The sequence below is a fragment of the Spermophilus citellus genome (genome assembly GCF_964194105.1).
Source record: "Spermophilus citellus genome assembly, chromosome: 11".
Lineage (NCBI taxonomy): Eukaryota > Metazoa > Chordata > Mammalia > Rodentia > Sciuridae > Spermophilus > Spermophilus citellus.
In genome coordinates this window covers 133,676,221-133,694,472 of record NC_138192.1, presented here as the reverse complement: position 1 = coordinate 133,694,472, position 18,252 = coordinate 133,676,221, and the positions used below count along the sequence as shown (strand labels likewise).

Genomic DNA, 18,252 nt, shown 5'->3' with positions numbered 1-18,252 from the left:
CTTCTAGCCACATCTTCAGGTGTTCACCCTTCACTACTGACCCCTTCTCGGTCAGTCTGAAGTCCCTGGGATGGTGATGGGTGAACAAGGCTGATGACACCTCTGCATCTAGTCTCATCAGTGCATATCGGCACAGCTGGAGGAGGTAAGGCTCCGCCTCAGCATGCCCCTCTTCACCCTGAGCACCCAGGCCTGGCTTCCCCGGCTCAGCCTCCCCGGCTCAGCCTCCCGGGCTCAGCCTCTGTCTTCTCCTGTTTCCAGTTCACACCAGCCTGGTCGGTGCTCCATTGCCTTAGACCACGGCAGAGAGCTATGCAGTGAGTGAACCCCAGGACACTGGAGCTGGAGAGCCTGGTGGGTCACCACCTTCCAGTTTCTGGGGCCACAGAGGGCACAGCTGGCCTCATGTAGCTTGTGGCCTCTGGGCCCCAGCCAGGTCTTGCTGTCCCTGGACACCCTACCCGATTACCCTCCCCTTGGTCTCTGTGTCTGAGGGGTCTCAGGTGTGATAAAGCAGGGGTCTCAGGTTTGTGTAAGGAGGAAATTTTGGTGCACTGGAGGGTCCCTGTCAGCTGAAAAGGGGAGGAACCCCTCCGTTCTGCTCTGCGACGCAGGACTGGCACCTGCAAACCTCAGTGGTCTCTGCGGCAGATGAAGAGGGAGCAGGCACGTACCGCTTCCTGTGGCTTCCCGCCCCAGGGCCCTTCACCCTGATGGCGGGTCCAGCTTCATGGCCCCTGAGACAGGAGCACTAGCTTGCAGTGTCCCCTCCTCAGGGGACTGGCTGCCACCTCTGTGGCCTCCTCTGAGCTCTTGTTTCTATTAATCAGTGTCTGCCCTTGGCTCACCAGCCTAGGGAGGGCTGATGGTGTTCCCCATGGGCGGCTCATCGTGCATCCACCTGTCCACCCAGCGACGAGTGCTGCTCATGCTCCTTGACAAGGGACACAGCAGTTGAAATCTCTGACCTGAGCCTTGGCCTGCTCTGGCTTCTCAGCTGTGTCCCGACCCTACAGTGACCCTGTCTGTGGGTTTATGAAGTCGGTCCAGATGCCTGGTCCTGTTGAGGCCAGTGGTGCCCTGCTGCCTATGGAGGGACATCAGGGAAGGTACTAGCAGGGGACAGGGAACCCCCCCCCCCACACCTGTCCGCCTCAGCGGACCATGTGAGACACAGGCTAGTGGAAGGAGAGGTGAGGCAGCAGCCTGGCTCACTCTTTGCTGAAATCTTTTAATTTACAGATTAAAACTGCCGAGTTTCAAAGGGGCCTGCTGCCCGTGCCTGGGCACTGACAGCCTGCGCTCCCGAATGCAGCAGAGGCCCCGAGAGCAAAGGCAGAAGGCAGGCACGGTCATTGTTTCTGTTCTAGGTCACTGACTTGACGGAGACTCACCCAAGCCTCCAGGAGCAGACACAGAGGAAGGGGGTCCCTGCAGTGGGGGGGCGTGGGCAAGGCCCACACGGGCTTGGAGGGGGAGCCGGCTGCCGCCCACCTCCAGTGACGCATCCGGCCTTCAGGACCTGTTTAGTTATGGCTCCGATGTCTCTGCACTAGGGGCGAGGGTTTGAGTCGCGTTAACGATCTGAGCACCACGCTGAAGCAACCAGAGCGCTTCCCGGTTCCCGGCAGAGCAGGCAGCCGAGGTCCTTTTCTTTCCCACATTCAGACTTTTCCCGTGCAGAGCCCACCGCTCCCGTGTGGAAGACCAGGAAACAGGCCTTACCCTGAAGGTGGACAAGACACCACAGCCCACCCACCTGCTGGACAAGGTCTGAGCCATGCTCTGCAGGGTCAGACTCCAAAATTCTAACTTTTTTTTTTAAGTTCAATGCTTTTTTTTTTTTAAAGGCACAACTCCTCCAGCCACCCCTCTTCCTTGTGTGGTCTTAACGTGATGCATTTACAGGGGCCCAGCAGGTAAACGCAGCCCAGGCGGGCACCACTCTGGGAGGAGTGTGAGGAGGCCTGAGACCTGCATCTGCAGGGCGGAGGGCAACCCTGGGGAATCCCGCTGCAGGGGCCTGCTGTTTCTTGCTGCCCCACAGCGCCACCTCCTCGCCCCCGGAAATCAGCATTCTAGGTCTCGGGGTTCTCTGGTGGCTGTGGGCCCTTTGGCACAGAGATCCCGGGGGGCTTTGTAGCAAGGCTTCTCTGCTGCTAGGTGCATCACCTTTGTCCTGGAGCCTGTGCAGGGGCTGCCCTGCTGGAGAGGACACCTCACTGGGCACAGGATGTGGGATTTGCTGTGCGCTAGCCGGAGACTGAGATGGCAGCAGCCACCAAGGACAGGTGACAGCCTCTCCCTGTGGCATGGGAGCTGTCCTGGCCCCAACTGTTGTTTCGGCATGGTCATCCACAGGGCTGGGTGACTCACCACACCCCTGCGTCCCCGCCATCACCCCGCCTGCACTCCAGGGCTGACCACTCTCACAGGTGAGCTTTCCCTGGGTGGCCTCTCTGTCCCAGATGAAAGGACAGGCTGAGATGCCTCATAGATACTCGTGCCAGGCCCAGCCTGAGCTCAGATCCTCTGAGGGCTGGATGTCTGGCTTCTGTTTCTCCCTGTCAATGGGGGCTTTAGGGGACAGGCGCAGACAAGGCACCTCTACAGAGGGAGGCCTACAGGAGATGCCTGGGCGGGGGCCAAGTAAGGACACCCCAAACGAGAAGCCCAGCATCTACTCTGGATGTGCAGAGCTGCTGGAACCCTCACCTGCCGCATGCCCCAGGGGTTTCCCCTTGGTCCTGCAGGGTGCTGAGAGCCCACACCAGGCTTAATGATATACCTAGGACTCAGGTGACAGGGACAAAGCAAGATCCTCCCTCAAACCCTGCTCAATTTCCGCCTTCAGTTCACGTTCGGGCATCCTTCCCTCCTGCCCCTGTTCTGTTCTCTCTTTCCAATTGCCTCGTGGGGCATGACGGAGTCATCACATTCTTAGCTCAAGTTCATCATGGAATAAACACTTGTATTCAAAAACACTAAAATAAATGATGAATCACAATAAATTTCTCTGTCTTGGTTTGCATCAGAAGCGTTGGGATGCCCAGGTCTCCAAAACCAGATGTCCAGGGTGGCCAGGCCTGGAAGAGGTGTCACATTGACACGTTCCTAGACCAGAACGGAGACCTGGCCGTGTGTTCTCAGTGTGGTGTGAAGCTCTGGAAAGAAACACCATTTCAAACGGTGGGGATGTCGACAGCATGTGGGCTTCCCGGGACCAGGGAGGCAGAGGGCTGCAGCTCCGGCTGAAAGCAGCCAACGTCACCCAGGACGCCAGAGGCAGGAGTCAACGGAAAGGTCAGTGCACACACACTCTCTCTCCCTCTCTCCGTGTAAAGGCCCTAAAACATGAAATCACTCCTGGCGATGGAAAGAGAGCCCTCTCCTTACCTCCTCCCTGCAGCCGCCGGTAGAGGGACCGGATCACTTTGACACTCCCGAACCGCTTGAAGCGGGCTCTCACGTGTGCGTGGTACCACTCCAGCGAGCCCATCTTCAGGACTCTGCAGGGAGAGGAGCACAGGCCCGTGTTACACAGGCACATACAAATGCCACTCGCCAGTGGGGCCACCCCCTTCAGCCCACCCAGGGAAAACCCTGGCCCCAAAACCATCAGGCCGCTTGAGCGGAGGCCCCAGCTCACCTGGACAGGTGGCAAGGGTCGCAGAGCCAGCCCTGCTCCTCCGGGTGGATGTGGCTGCAGCTTTTGCAGGTGAAAAGGCCACAGTCCAGGCACTGCCTTCTGCTGGCCAGGAGCCGGTAGGGCTGCAGGCAGCGGGCGCAGTGGGTGTCCTTCAGATGGGCTGTGTCCGCCAGCAGCTCCCTCTTGGAGCTTTCCTTCTTGATCCTGCCCTTCAACTCCCTTGAGAAAAGACAGAGACAAAAACACATCAGGTGTCTTCTTTTTACAATAGGCTTAAATGCGTGCGCAGGTCTGTGCGCACACAAACTATCCCATGTGCAGGAGAAGGAGACCCAAAGTCAGGCAAAAGTGGCCTCAGGCATCCTTAGCCACCACAGTGCCAGCCCTGCCCTTACCCTGTCCCTGGGGAGAAGACATAAGATCTTCTGAGAAATGACACTGCATTTAAACATTACTGTGGCTTTTACAATTGTACCAGTGCTCGGATGGCAGGCCACAAAGTCCCGAGGGCAAAGCTAGGTGACATTATCTCAGTGAGAAGTTTTGGGGCTCCTCCGGCAGGGGAGCAGGCATTGAGCCGAGGCCACAGGCATGTTCCTGTGAGCAAAGATGAAATGGCTTGGCTTGGCGGGTTTCCAGGTGGGACCATCCAGCATCTGGAAGTCCCAGGAAAACTGCGTCTTCTAGGCCACCTCCGCTGACTGAGTTTAGATGATTAGCTTCCTGGTGAACCTGCCAGATTGCACTCGCTGGAAAACACACCCCCCGTCATGATGAATGCATTCTCTTTGTTCTGGGTTTCAGAGAATGTCTGCCAAACATAATATTTTTAGTTTTAGATGAGGTAAAATGAATCCGTTCTGAGTGGCAATAATTAGTGAGAGACTGGGTGCCATTGTCCCCTGAGGACTCTGAAGGTCTCAGAATTTTGATGGGGACAGCCCAGCATGTGGCAAAGGTGAAGAGGTGTTCAGAGGCTACTTCTGGTTTGAAGTGGCTTTGGCTGATGTTCGCAGTTGTCCCCCTCATCCCCAGCTTCAGCTACCCATGGTCCACGAAAAAGAGGGGTGAGTATGGTGTCATAAGAGAGCGGTGACACACGTTCCCATGACTTTGATTTCAGTGGGCTGTTATGATTATTCCATTTTATTCTGGTTATTACTGTTGATCTCTTACTGTGCTGGCCTGTAGATTGTTTCCCCAAAGGTAATGTATGCACACAAGTAAGCAGATGTGTACAGGCTCAGTAGTACCCGTGGTTTCAGGCATGCACTGTGTGACCTGGAAATTGTCCTCTGAGAGTAAGAAGGGACACTGTGCTGCTCATGGGGATGAAAATGAGACTCTTCTCCTGGTTTTGTAAACCAAGGGGAAAACGTACCAGAAGTTGCAAGACTCTAGGGGGATACCGTCACCTACTGACTGCAGTGCAGATGGAGTTGGGTCGACAGCACAGTCTTCACCTCAGATAGAGGCTCGCGAGGCGTCTGGAGCCAGTGGGAAGGCCCAGTCTCCTGCAATTCCACTCCTGCCAAATCCCCACGAAGCCCCCCCTTCCCCAGGCAGGGCTTGCCCAGGCTCCGTCTCAGGGAGTGCTCCCTGCTCCCCATCCCAGAAGAACCAGGGACAAGGACAAGGATCTGCAGGAGGTGAAGTCCTTTTAAACATCACCCAGGCTCCTGGGGGTGTAGCTGGGAACTGGTGTAGTTCAGGTGCTGGGTTTGGGGGAAGCATAATTCTACTCTGCTTCAGGTTCTTGAAAACCTAATTTCCTTCACAGCAGAGCAGAAAGGGAGGGTGGAGGGGTCCCACATGGGGACACCAGGAGACAGCTGTCAACCTTGGGGCACGACTCCCAAGCTGGAGCTTCAGGTGGAGACAGGCTTGTGGGGCCAGAGCAACCTCCAGCTGTGCTTACTGCAGTCACCAGGCGGGCCAGGTGTCACCCCACCACAGGGACACCAGCAGGCACAAGCCCAGCATGAAGCCACAAGTTAAGGTCACCTTTGGGGGTAAAGGACTCCCCAGCATGTGACTTACATCAGACAGGAGAAGACTTGAAGCCCTTCTGCTTGCTGAACTAAAGAGGGTGAGAGAGGGCAGAGCAGGGAGGAAGCCAGACTGGGAAGGGGGCCACCGGCCGTGCAGGCCGACGAGGGCCGGGAGCTGGCCATAGTAGGCAGCAAGGGGTCCTGGGACTCTCTCCTGCAGAAAATGAAATCCAGAGATTCAGAGGAGGGGTCCTCAAAGTGTGGCGCAGGGACCCCAGGAGGTCCTAAGGTCCTGCGGGAGAGTTCACGCGGTCAGAGAAGTTTTCAAACAGCACTAGCACGCATTTGCTCTTTCCCCTTCTGTGGCTGGGCGGGACCAGGTGTGAAAGCCACGGGGGACAGAACCGCCAGGGCTTCGGCCCTGAGAGAGGCTGGGCGCCCAGGTGGCTGAGCAGAGCTAACGCACAATACAGGAGAAACGAGGTTTCCCCAGTAAGTTAGGAATCCCTCTGAATGCTGACCTGACACCCCTTTTTGGTTCTGTGGGGACAGCGGGCGGCACACTTCCTGACGTGGATGCTCGCACAGTGGTGTTCGGAGGTGAGAACAGGGGGACTGAATCGTGAGCCCACCTGAAAACTCACCACAGAACACCATTTTCACCCGAATGAACCACTGAGATGGGCTGCTCTGAAGAGGGTGTCTGACAGGTCCCTCCTCCCAAGGGACACAGTGAGCCTGCCTCTTCCAGGAGGAGGTCCGCAGCATTTGTTGCAGGGACAGAACCGAAAGTTTCAAACGACAAAGCAGGATTTGGGGAAATTCCATCATGAACTCGACAGCCTCCCACACCCAGAGGTTTCTGAGGAGATCAGTGGCCACAGGACACACAGGGTCTTCTTTGGGCAGCAGGAAGGGCATCTGCAAGACACCGGGAGTGGCATTTTCTGACGACAGGTCACAACATATGGGTGGAAGGCTCTTTTGTGCAGATGGACCCACGGGTTAATGTAACAGGAAAGGAAAGGGCGGCAGGTCTGTTTCAGAGTCCACATGGAAGCCAAATTATGAATCTACTAAGCACCAGCTTCTCAGCAGGTAACGCAACCCGCAGTCGCAACCCTGTGATGAGGCCCGTGAATTTCTCTTTCCAGCCCTGGATGTGGAGGCTAGACTCCAAGGCTGCTGCTCAGAGGACACGTCCCAGCGCACTGAACCCGAGGCCACAGGAGAGCTGAGCTGTCTTCCAGGAGGACAGGCTCTGAAGGGATTTTGGAAAACAGATCGATGCTTCTCTTCTTACTCATCATGCTTTTGCTTTGGAAAAAGAATGTATGCCTTTAAACTGACCAGCTTTAGGTTCTAATATGGTCAGTACTGGTATGCACGACCTACTGAAACAACACGTTTTCGCATTCTGGATAGTGACTGTGAAGGGATCCTGAGGTCAAAAAGTTTGGGACCCACTGATTTTGCAGTCAAGTTAGCGCTGGCCAGAGAAAATAATGGGGACAGAAGCAGGAGAGAGGAGAGGAGGGTGGGACAGGAGAGAGCAAGGCCCCGGGGCCGCAGAGCCTGGGCAGCAGGGCCCAGGGAGCAGGAGAGGAGCGTGTGGGCCTCAGTCACCCTGGGACACCCACGTCAAGAGCTGTGGGTGGTGGTCACAGGAGAGCTGTGGGTGAAGTCCAGGGAGATCTCTGCTCTCGGGGACGTGTGGAGTCCCTAGGAAATTCAGACAGAAATGATGGGAGGAGACTTTCTAAGACAGGCCAGAACCTTCAGCCAGGAGGGGAGGAGGGAAGGAGGGCCAGACCTCAGGAGGACTGAAGCAATCAGACCTGTGTGTCCTGCTCTGCGGCTCTTGGGATGCAGTCCAGGTGACAGCCAGGTGGCAATGTGCAAGACTAAGGGGGAGAGGAGCGGAGCGGGGGTGGGGATCCCCCTCCGGGCACAGCCTGGGACGTGCCCTGCTGTGACCACAGCTACCAGGGCCCTGCAGTGGAGGTGAGGGAGGAAGTGGGGTATTGGGTTAGGGTCTCTCATTCCTTAGATGGAGCTAGCAGGATGGGAGAGGTGCTCGCAGCCAGGGGACGGGCAGAGCTGTTGGGTTGGTCTGAAGAGGCCACAGCCTGTGGGTGCCTGGCTGGAGTCAGGGTCTCAGTGGTGGGTGTCATCTACTGAGACCCCATGCCCATCCAGGACCATCAGCACAAGAGCTAGCAGACAGCACATGGTGTTAGGACCCCTCAAGTGTGTCATCCTAGGGCCACAAGACCCTCCTCCGAGGCTAACAGGTGGCCTAGCCAAGCCAAAGGAGGGGGCCTGGGTGCAGACAGAAGCAGAGGCCAGGTAAGTGCTGGAGTCTGGTGATCAGAAGCCATGAGTTTCTGCTTCCTTCCCAAAGGGGGAGACTCACGAGTAAGTAAGGAAATGGAAGAACTGCGTCTCCTCTGCACCCTGTGGAGCGTGAGCGAGTTCCCGGCCAAGCTGCAGCAGGAGCGACCACCCGAAGGACACATGAACATGCTCCTGACCAGAAAAGGAGCAGGGCGCTCACACAGGAGGACAGCTATGCACCTGGACCGGCACTCACACAGGAGGACAGCTAGATGGACCTGGACTGACACAGCCCCTCGGTGTGAGGGCAGAGACCTCCTGCTGGCAGGAGCAGGCGGAGAAGCCCACCGCCCAGGGCAAAGGGCAGGAGGTGGCTGCTTCTCTGCAGGCTGGGAACCAGCAGCCTTGATGGGGGCTTCATTTCCCGCTGCTGTTGCATAAAATTTATACAAATGTCCTGTCTTGAAACCACACACATTTATTCTTGTAGTTCTGGAGGGCCTAAGCCCCACACGGAGACTTCTCTGAGCTGAAAGGAAGGTATCATGGGGACCCTAGGTGACAATCAGACCCTGGCCTGCCAGCTTCCACAGGGCACTCCCTGGCTCATAGCCCTCCCTCTCTCCCCAAAGCCAGAGGTGGGCTGAGTCTTCACACAGCAAATCTTACTGATCCTCCTCTCCTCTCCCTTTCACTTTGATGACACTGGGCCCACCCAGGAAATCCAGGACAGTCTCCACGTCCCGCTCAGCTGATCAGCGTCCTTAACTGCACCTGTGAGCTCCGTTCCTTCTGCAGAGAGCCCGACACCTCCCAGATTCCAGGCCTTAGGACATGGGCATCTTCTGGAGGTGGTGGTTGCCAGCCCCGGGAGCACCCCGGAGCCCTGGGAGGAGTGTGGAGCTGAGGTCTCTCTGCTAGGTGAGCAGAGCAGGGTCTCACACAAATGCACACTCCATGCCACTCCTGAGGAAATGACTGGAGAGTGAGTCCCCAGGAGGCCCTTCGTTGCTGACCGCAGCACCACGGAGGAGGGCTGACCAGGCTAGAGGGAGCACCCACGGAAGAGCAAGTGCGTGGACAAGCGTCAGAGCTGACATGAGCCAGACCTGGAGGCCCTGCAGAGGGGAGGTCGAGATGGCGATAAGGACATACAAAGGAAGTCGCGGTGGCCTGTGAGTGGTGGGCTGCAGAGCCCCTCCCAGCATCTTGTCCGTGATCTCAGACGAGAGCTGCCATCCCCGCCTGTGCTGGCAGCTGATTTCCTGCCTGGCCCTGTGCTTTGCAGCCCTGGGAGTGGCCTGTCTGCGGTGACAAGTGGCCCAGCTAAGATCGACTTCAAATTTCTTCTCCTTCTTCTTCTTTTTAAATGAGCCGCAGTGTGCCCCATGTCTCACACTGAGAGGGCTTTCACAGATTATCTTCAGAATTTCCATCTGTTTGTGGAGATTGAAAATCCCCGTCGCCACCTGTTTGTCTTTCTGGGATGGTGAGCAGGCCTGATGTTTGACTTGTGGGCTGTGCCCTTTCAAACAGGGTGTTCCGTTTAGGTACAGTCCTACCCCAGGGCATGAGTCACCTCGTCACTCTGCCTGGTTTTAGGAACATCCAGTAATTTCTGCCAAAACTACAGCTGGGTGGCCACCCCAACAACGAGGAGGCAGCAAGAGAGGGGACTTTAAATCAGCGCCACGTGGGCAGGCCTGACTCAGTGTGCGGCTCTCCAGCAGCGTCTAAGCTGGGCTTCCTTGCTTTCTGCCCAGTGCGGGCTCCTTCCGGTCCAGGACAGGGGACTGAGGCATCCTGGGCACTTCCCCAGAGCGGTGGATCAGCAAGCTGGGTGCTCCCTCCCAGGAGTTTACTCTGGCGTACTTTGTGACAATACTCCAAAGTCATGACACACGATGATGACCTCTGCTGCACTGAAAACCTCTGCAACACCCAAGCCACAGGAACGGACCAGCCCGCCAGGAAGACGGAGGTTCCCAAAGCCATCCTGTGCAACGAACCCAGAGGGAGAGGGGACGCAGGAACCTCAATACCACGCCACGGACAAGCAGCAAGCTCCAGACTGCAGAGTTCGACAGCCGCTTCCTCCACAGCGGGAAGATTTAAAGACGGAAAGAGGCTTGAAAGATTCTGCGGTGGACAGGAGCCTGGCGAGGGGAGGAGTTCCAAGGCAGAGTGGGCATTCTGCACAGAGGAGCCACTAGTTTAGGTGTAATAAAATTTTTGTAGGAAAAAAAGGTGAGAGTAAGAATACAAAACAGCACACAGCCAGACGTGCCCGCCCCGAGGTCCCATCCCTGGCTATCTTCACAGCCGGGAGCCTGCCTCCTCTGCTCCCTCGTCTGTCTCTGGGGAGGACGGCAGTAACCATGTTAGGGGCTATTTGGGAATTAAATGAGATAGCACAGATGAAGCCCAAAGTGGTCATTGTTGTGTGGATTCAAAGGCAGCCACTGAGCCTGTCTGTGGCCAGGAACTGTGGCAGGTGCTGGTGACAAAGCAGTGGCACGTGGAGCAGGAGAAGAGGGGGAGAACTGCACTCCTGGGAGCTTGACCACAGCCACCAGGCAGAGCTGGAGAAGGAGGGCCTTGGTGGAGAAGGGGGAGTCGAGACGCGGGTCAGATGCGCTGGCCCAGGGCTGAGCAGGCATCTGTCTGCTGGGTCTGTTCAGAGGCGAGGTCTCAGCTGGTGGGACTGGGGGGGCCATTGGCCATACCGCACAGTCTGGCCACCATGGTAGGCACACATGGATACTTAAGTTTAAATTAAAAGAAAAATGAAACTTTGGCTGCTTGGTTGCCTTAGCCAACTTAAGGTGCTCTGTCACCCTGGGTGTTGCCCGGCTGCCTCACCAGGAAGGGCGGACACAGCTTCCCCTCTGCAGGTCTGGGCCATCTAGACCTGAGGCTGTAGCTGGGGGAGCACTTCCTGAGCACGGCAGCATGCCCGAGGCCCTGGGTGCCACCCCAGCACTGCTAATGAAAGACAAAAACAGAAACCGAAAACCGACCCAGGGCTGGAGGAGGTGGCTGGGCTGGGGCGGTGCACCCAGAGCAGAGAAGGGGGTGAGGCCAGGGCCTGGACCCTGGGAGAGAGAATATCTAAGGAGCTGAGGACCCACAAAGGAGACCCTGGGGGGCTGGAATCCAACAAGCAGCTGAGGAGACTCGCCGCAGAGAGGGTTCGGGAGGCTGAGCCTGATATCTCAAGATTTTAAAACGTGGCTTTTAAAAATACAATGAGAAGAAGCCCCATTGTCATAACCCCCTTCCTCCTCACACGCCTGGGGACTGTCCGTGCCACTGTCTTCTACAACGCCAGCATTTCCACGGCTGCCCTGAGATCCACTCTTGCTCTCCCCCTCGTTGAGCTTGGTACTCATCGGGGCCACAGGTCTCCCTCCACCTGCCTGAGTCTCTCCTGGCGGACTCTCTGTGGAGGACTTGCGGCACACTTTTGAGGAGCTGAATTCTTACTTTACTTTCAATTAGTTCAAACAGCCACACGGGGCTAACGGTTCTTGTCACGGAAGGAGTGGCCTTGGGGATATTAATATGGTGGCTTAACTGGGCTATCTGTTTCTGTTTGTATCTTTACTAAGAGGAGGTGTCAGGGCAAGGCTAGGGGACACTCTGGGAGGAGACTGAAGAGGAGGAAGAGCCACTGTGGTGAGCAGGAGTGGGGCTGGCCAGGGCACAGATCAGGAGGCCGTGCAGCACGGGGGCAGGTGAGACCGGAGACCTGCAGGCTGCAAGGCTGGGACGCGCCCCTCCAACTGAGGGCCTTGTGCAGGGCAGTGGTCAGTCAGAGAAGTCCTGGCTGGAAGGGCGGCTGCCTGAGCAACAGCCAGAGCATCTGCAGTGGCCATGAGCCCAGGGAGAGAGCCTCAAGGACCAGGGGCCAGGGGAAGGCTGCCAATGGACTGGGACACAGTGCAGCCATGGGGTCTGCCAGTTGTGGTGAGGACAGAGTTGACTAAGCAGGGTGTGGGGGGCTGGGAGGAGGGCAGTCAGAGACCCCCTGGGATGCGGTGGGACGATATGAATCAGCAGAGGGGCAGATCTGAGGAGCCCGGGAATGGGTGACCTCAATGAGCAGGGCCAGGGTGGAGGTCTCGGAACGTGCCATGCGTGTGCTCTCCCAGGCTACCCTGGGGTGGGCTGGCCCTTGACCCACCGCTCTCTGTACTGGTCCCAGGGTGGGCTGGGCAGCTAGGGTCTCTTCCTACATTGAAGCTTTTGGGGAGGGACTGGGAGGGTGGGGACAAAGGGTGTGGGTGCATTCTCCCTTCTCAGTGGAGCCCTGCTTCTTGGGGAATCTGTGATGAGTCCGATGACACTAGGATATAAGTACCTGTGTGGTTCAGCACGGTCCCTGTGGGGGGTCCCTTCATCCTGAAAGAGGACCTGTTACACCAAAGCTCTGCCCAGAGGCAAGGGCCACATAGCACTGTGGCAACCAGTGTGGGCAGGAATGGGGCCTTTCCTGACTCCACTGTTATAACAAAGTGTCCCCTTTGCAGAGCTGGCTGGACTCTTAGGGGACCCAGTCCTGCAGAGGGCAGGCCCCGTCCTTGGCCCTGTACTCTGGTCCTCCATGGGGAGGCTGCACCTAAAACCCTCTCACCTTCATGCTGTCCCCAGGGGATGCCTGTGACATGAGCCTGAACTAAATGCAAAAAAGGAGAAAGACTAAAGAGTCGTTTTCCAACAGTGCAGAGTCCCCTTTCCAAGGAGCATTTCTGGCGCTGGCTCCAGAAGTAGGTGTGGCCTGCTCCAGAAGTGGGTGTGGCCTGCTCCAGAAGTAGGTGTGGCCTGCTCCAGAAGTGGGTGTGGCCTGCTCCAGAAGTAGGTGTGGCCTGCTCCAGAAGTGGGTGTGGCCTGCTCCAGAAGTAGGTGTGGCCTGCTCCAGAAGTGGGTGCGGCCTACCACCAGCCTTCCTGGTGTCCTCCACCTGGCTTTCCTCCCTGCCATTGTCATCACCATGGTCAAGCCCGCTCCCCAGGGCTGGGTCTTTGGATGCAGCTGGTCCCTCCCCTGGGTGAACCGGGGACATTTCCTGGTTTGCAGGAGAGCACAGGCTGAGACTATCAGAGAGAGGAGCTGCCCCTTTGAACTGGGTCTGTTCCCCCCACTCCACTGGAGCCTTCTCCCCAGGCGAGCCACAGGTGCCAGTCAGCACATTCGGCAGGAGGCCCCAGGACTGGAGGGCCAGGAGAGGGGACAAAGTTGATTCTGCCCTAAATCCTTCTCCTGATGCCAGTGGCCTGAACATCCCAGCTTTGTACCTCTGAGATCATTCTGAGTCTTTGGCCCACAGTCCTGTGTGCTGGAGGGGAGCAGGAACACTGGGGCACCCAGTGCAGCAAGCAGGGCTCCCAGGTCCCCAGTCACTTAGGACGGCGCCTGCCTGGGTCTGCTCTGAAGCAAGATGGCCGCCCCTTCCGGCTGCAGGCAGAGCTCTTCCCAGGGCTCAGCCAGCAGCACCCACCACCCAGGAGCTGCAGCCCAGAGAATCCCTGCCTGTCCTTCAGAAGAAGGCTGCCCAGGTTGCCCGTGTAGCCACCAGACTGGCTGTGCATGGGTTGCCAGGAGAGCACTGCTAGACGGGCCTTCCACTACTGGGCGTGACCTCTGCCTTCTGGTGGCCACAGGTCCTCCCTGGGGGCTTTACTGGGGAATGGGTCAAACAGTCTGGAGAGAGCACAGGCCTCACCAAGGGGATAGGATGCTGGGTACCAGGTCTCACAGCCACAAGGCCTTGGCTCCTCTGGCACATTAGGGATCTGGACTAGCTCATTTGTCACTGGCTTTGACAGAGGAGACGATCAAAAGTGTGCTGCCCTGACACCATGGGGACAGGTGTGGGCATCACTGCCAGAGCCCACCCGACACCCATCCCTGCAGCTGGACACTCACATGAAGGGGAGGGAGGGACACTGAGCAGCCACCCGACTAACTCATCTCTGCTAATTTTGTAAATATGAAAATCAACATTTTTTCCTGGTTGATTGCTTTTGAATTGGTCTGGCAAAGGGGCTTCTTGGCATACTGACTCCCTGGCAGACTGTCCCTGGGCCCTCACAGTGAGTCTCTATGCATGTCACAGCCCTTAGGCTCTTTCCCAGAGGCAGATGGTTTGTTGTGCGACCAAATCGACGTCACAACTTTCCACCATCTTTGTTCTGCCAACAGCCATGGCAGGTTCTTTGGGCAGGTCCAGGAGTTCATTGTCCCTTCTAGAGAATGTCAAATACATCAAAAGCTCAGCTGGACATTTCCTGAGTCACTAAGTTTCTTCCTGCCACTTACTCCGGGTCCTCTGAGGACTGGGGTTCTCATTCGGTCCTCTGTGATTCAGAGATGAAGGAATCAGGGACCGGAGAGCACAGCAGAGGCCCCAGGGGAACCCAGGGAAGAGCCGCAGAGCATGGGGCACCTGGCAGGGAGACGCGGATGACAGTGTTGAGCCCGGTGAGGTGGCAGGTTAACACTGGTGACAGATTGCAGGGAGGGGCTTGTTATTTTAAAATGATCTTCAGTTTCATTAGAGACTTTCGCAGCTCTAGCCAGCTGGGTCTGCAGACCCAGTTTGGGTGGTGAGAAGCCAGTCTTGCTCCTGCGTGTTTCAAGGGTGCCCTGTCCGAGTGTCAGCATGACCCCTGTGCAGAACTGAAGCCACCTGGTCTGACTTGGTGGTGCCCATCTGCCCGCCTTGTGAACATGGTTCTGGACCTGCCACTCCTGGGGTCAGCTGGAAAGTGTAAGGGGGCTTCTCAGGGGCAGAGGCTGCTCTACTTTTGTGGCATACTTAAGACAAAACCAAGAGGAAGAAACAAGGGCGGTCCAGCACCACACCCTCCACTGCTGGTGTGATTCTCACCCACCAAGGGTATCACCCGCTGGGTCTGGATCTGAATGGTAAGGGCCTCGGGAGATTGAGGCTGACCTTCCCTATGTGGCCTCCCTGCACACTTCCACTCTAACACGAGCTCTGTGGTGTGATAGCATTTGGGGTGGCTGACAAGCCCATCCCCTAATCACACGGCCTCCAGAAGACAGCAGAGTCAGCCAACTGCACTGCCCTGACCTGCTCATTCTGAGCCAATGGCAAAGAGACCCATCTGCGGCTGGCTCAGCAGGAGACAGGTCCTCAGGCCCCTTCCCTAGGAGCACCGACAGGTTACCTGGGTGTCTCTTCTCTGCAATGTGAAATGACCGATGGAGCATGGAATCAGGAAAGACTGATGTCAGACAGAGTGCCCTGCATGAGAGAGTGTGGGATTTCTGCAAAACCACTTTGCATAACCCACCACTGAAGGAGGGAGGGCCTCACCAGAGTCCCTGGGGACACAGTGCCTGCCTGGGACTCCTCTGGTTGCCTCCTTCTGCTCCCTGGAGAGCGAGGATCCCCTTCCCCTGCATTCTACCAGCTGCTACTTAAAATAAAGGCCAACAAGAGCCAGGCCTGCGCTCAGATGGGGTAAGAGCCATCCCCTGGGAAGGCGGCTCCTCCCATGAGGAAAGGCCAGGGTGTCCGTGGGCGGAGATGACATTCAGTCCTCCCTTTGGCACAGCCTGGATACTGAGGCAGAGAGCCAGTGCTCCGGTTAAAAAATCCAGAGGACATTTCAGCTTTCTATAGACCAAATAGAAAAGACCGGAAGGGCTTCGGACTGTGGCAGTGAGCCAGCAGAGGCTGGCGGGAGGAGGCAAAAGGGCAGGCCCCCAAGACCCACTTCTGCCCTTGGAGAGAGGGCAGGGCCTGCAGCTCTGGGTCTCTTGGCTGTTGGAGGAGTGGGGTCAGGCCTGCAGCGCACCAGGCTTGGGCTGGCCCGTGGCTGCACAGCAGGATGGGCCCTCCCCAGAGGCCAGCCCTGGGAGCTGGACAACTATGCAAACCCAGAGAGGACAAGCAGCAGTATCGCTCTGAGGGGCAGCACTGACCAGGTCCCTCCCCATAAAGGCCTGCATGGGTGGGGCTAAGCTCTGCTCTCTTCCTTTGGTGATTCTGGACCAGATTCCCCTCCTGGCAGCTCCTTCCCAGTCTGTCAAGTGCCCGGGCCTCACTCCCCCTGAATCCCTCCCTCCTGGTGGCTTCCTGCAGCACCCCTCCCCCACCCCAGCTTCCAGTACTGAAGTAGGTTGAGCAATGGCCCCCACCAAAGCATCCACATCTGAGTCCCCAGAAGCTGCAGATGCCATTCTGCAAGGTGACAGGGACTCTGCAGGTGTGATTAAATTAAGGCTCTTGAGATGTGAAGATTTTCTTGGATGTCTGCATGGGAATCCCTAAGTGGGAATCACATGTGTCCTTAGAGGAAAGAGGGAGGAGAGAGGGAGGGCAGGTGGGGAGGGAGAGAGAGAGAGAAAGGAGAGAAAGAGGGGAGGGAGAGAACAGTGGAGGTGGGGGGGGGGGGGCGTGCCATGCTGGAGGACTTGGAGAGGAGGAAGGGCAGCCGGTCAAGGAATCCAGGCCCTTCCAGACCCTGGAACAGGCCGGGAAGTGGCTGTTCAGACAGAACCACTTCTGTGGACATCCTGCTTTTAGGCTTCTGACCTCCAGAAAATACTGAGTCCTTCTCTGGCAGCCCCAGGGAGCGACGGTGCCATCTGCATGGTAGAGCTCTCCAGCTCCCCAGGGTGTGCGCCCAGTCGCCCGCCCACTCCTCCACTTGGTACCTGGTAGGCACCTGACTCCAGCTCGTCTGAAAGCACTTCCTGGTTTTCCAGAACCTGCTTCATCTGTGCCCTCCCAGCTGAGTCGGCCTCAGCTCTGTGCCCTCAGAGAAGCCCGCACTACCTGGGAGCTGCCCTGGACTCCTCCCAGAGGAGTCCGAAAAGCCAGATGCCCTCATCTTAATTACGAGGATCCTGAGGCCCCAAAGTAAAGCCATTTCCCACATCACAGCTTCCTGTGCAATGCCACTCACCCTGCACCTCTGGCCTTGCACCCACCCAGGAGTGGCCAAGTGACAGCACTCAGGGACGTCAGAGGACCAGGGCTCGTGGCCCAGACACCGACACTCACTCTAGTCTCTCTTCTTCTCTCCTCCGGAGGTCGAAGTCCCGCTGCACCACCTCCCAGATGTGCTCCGCCTCTTCATCCGTGAGCTTGGAAAGATCCAGCTTTCTCCCCATCTCTGCCTCTTGTCTGAGTCACACCTGGAATGTCACCGGGTCACAACTGGTCAGCCCCAGGAAGCCTACAGATGCCAACCGAGTCCTAGAGTAAGAGGAGGGACAGCAACGATTCCTCCGGGGTCTCGCAGTTTCCTGCCTGGAAATTGGTGTCATCTAATAAATCCTGCACAGTTTACCAAATCTAAATGAGTCCCTGTTTACAGTTTCCACACGGGACACATGCAGGGCCACTAAGATTCTCTTCCCACAGGGAGACAACGTCATGCTTCTCCATCCTGGGCGCAGCTCCCTTGCTGGGTGAGGGCTTTGCAATGCAGCCCCCCAGGCTTCCCAGGGAGAGGGTCCCTTCTCCACATCCTCCCAGGCTCTGGGGGTGGGGGCTGGGGGTTGATGGCCAGGCAGGAAGCGTAAGGAGACACACATCATCTGTGAGGGTCGCTGTCCTCTGACGTGGGGGGTTCTATGGCTGGATTAGAGGTTGCTTAGACTGTGAGCCCTGGACCCCATCAGTCCATCCTAGTCTGAATGGACTGACTGGGTGGTAGCTGTGGGTGTGGCTGGAGGAGGTGGGTCTGTGGGGGCTGCCCTGCAAGTGGGCACCTTCCCTGCAGCCCGTCCCCTCTCTGTTTCCTGACTGAGCTGAGCAGATTCCCCCCACAGGGCCCTTCTGCCAGGACATGCTGCCCCGCCTCAGGCCCAGAGCAGTGGGGTCGCTGTCTGAGGTCCCAACTGTCCCAATGCACTCTCCCTCCTCTAAGCTATTCTAGTCAGTGTTTTGATCCCAGTGACAAAGCTGATAAAAGCTTGTTCCCCAAGGTTTGTCACTTGGTAGGGAGGTTCCTGGGGTCACCCAGCATGATGCCCGCATGAGGGCATTGTGCTGGAGTTGGGGACATTGACAGGCACTCCATGGGAGGCAGAAGTGGCTCAGGTAAGGGAGAGGCAGACACCTGGGCAGGTGGCCAGGGCAGCCAGCGTTGCCTGCTGACAGAGGTCAGCTGAGGGAGGCTGCCCCACAGGAACTCTGGCCCTGGTGTACTTGAGGATTACCTACATGTACCCATGGCCAACTGCTGCCCTCAGGGGCCTGATAACCCAGTCCCCCTCACTGTGCTGGGGCTC

At 57.3% G+C, this 18,252-nt stretch overlaps 1 protein-coding gene and 1 long non-coding RNA gene across 5 annotated transcripts in view; one reads left to right on the top strand and one right to left on the bottom strand.

Moving 5' to 3' along the window:
- LOC308630650 (prolactin-releasing peptide-like) overlaps nt 1-18,252 on the bottom strand; it is a 51,493-nt gene that overhangs the window by 27,820 nt on the left and 5,421 nt on the right. For all 4 annotated transcript variants that reach the window (XR_014017987.1, XM_081260974.1, XM_081260973.1 and 1 more), the window contains 3 exons: nt 17,018-17,151; nt 3,650-3,868; nt 3,397-3,509 (listed from right to left, as the gene is read on the bottom strand). Coding sequence is in view for 3 of the 4 variants with exons in the window: in XM_081260974.1 (XP_081117100.1) it covers nt 3,397-3,509; nt 3,650-3,868; nt 17,018-17,127 (442 nt within the window). In the remaining variant the exon portion in view is untranslated. The remainder of the gene's footprint in view (nt 1-3,396; nt 3,510-3,649; nt 3,869-17,017; nt 17,152-18,252) is intronic.
- LOC308630651 lies at nt 15,605-17,167 on the top strand. Its single transcript, XR_014017988.1, has 3 exons — nt 15,605-15,936; nt 16,720-16,873; nt 17,047-17,167. It is a non-coding gene; the product is annotated as an uncharacterized lncRNA (long non-coding RNA).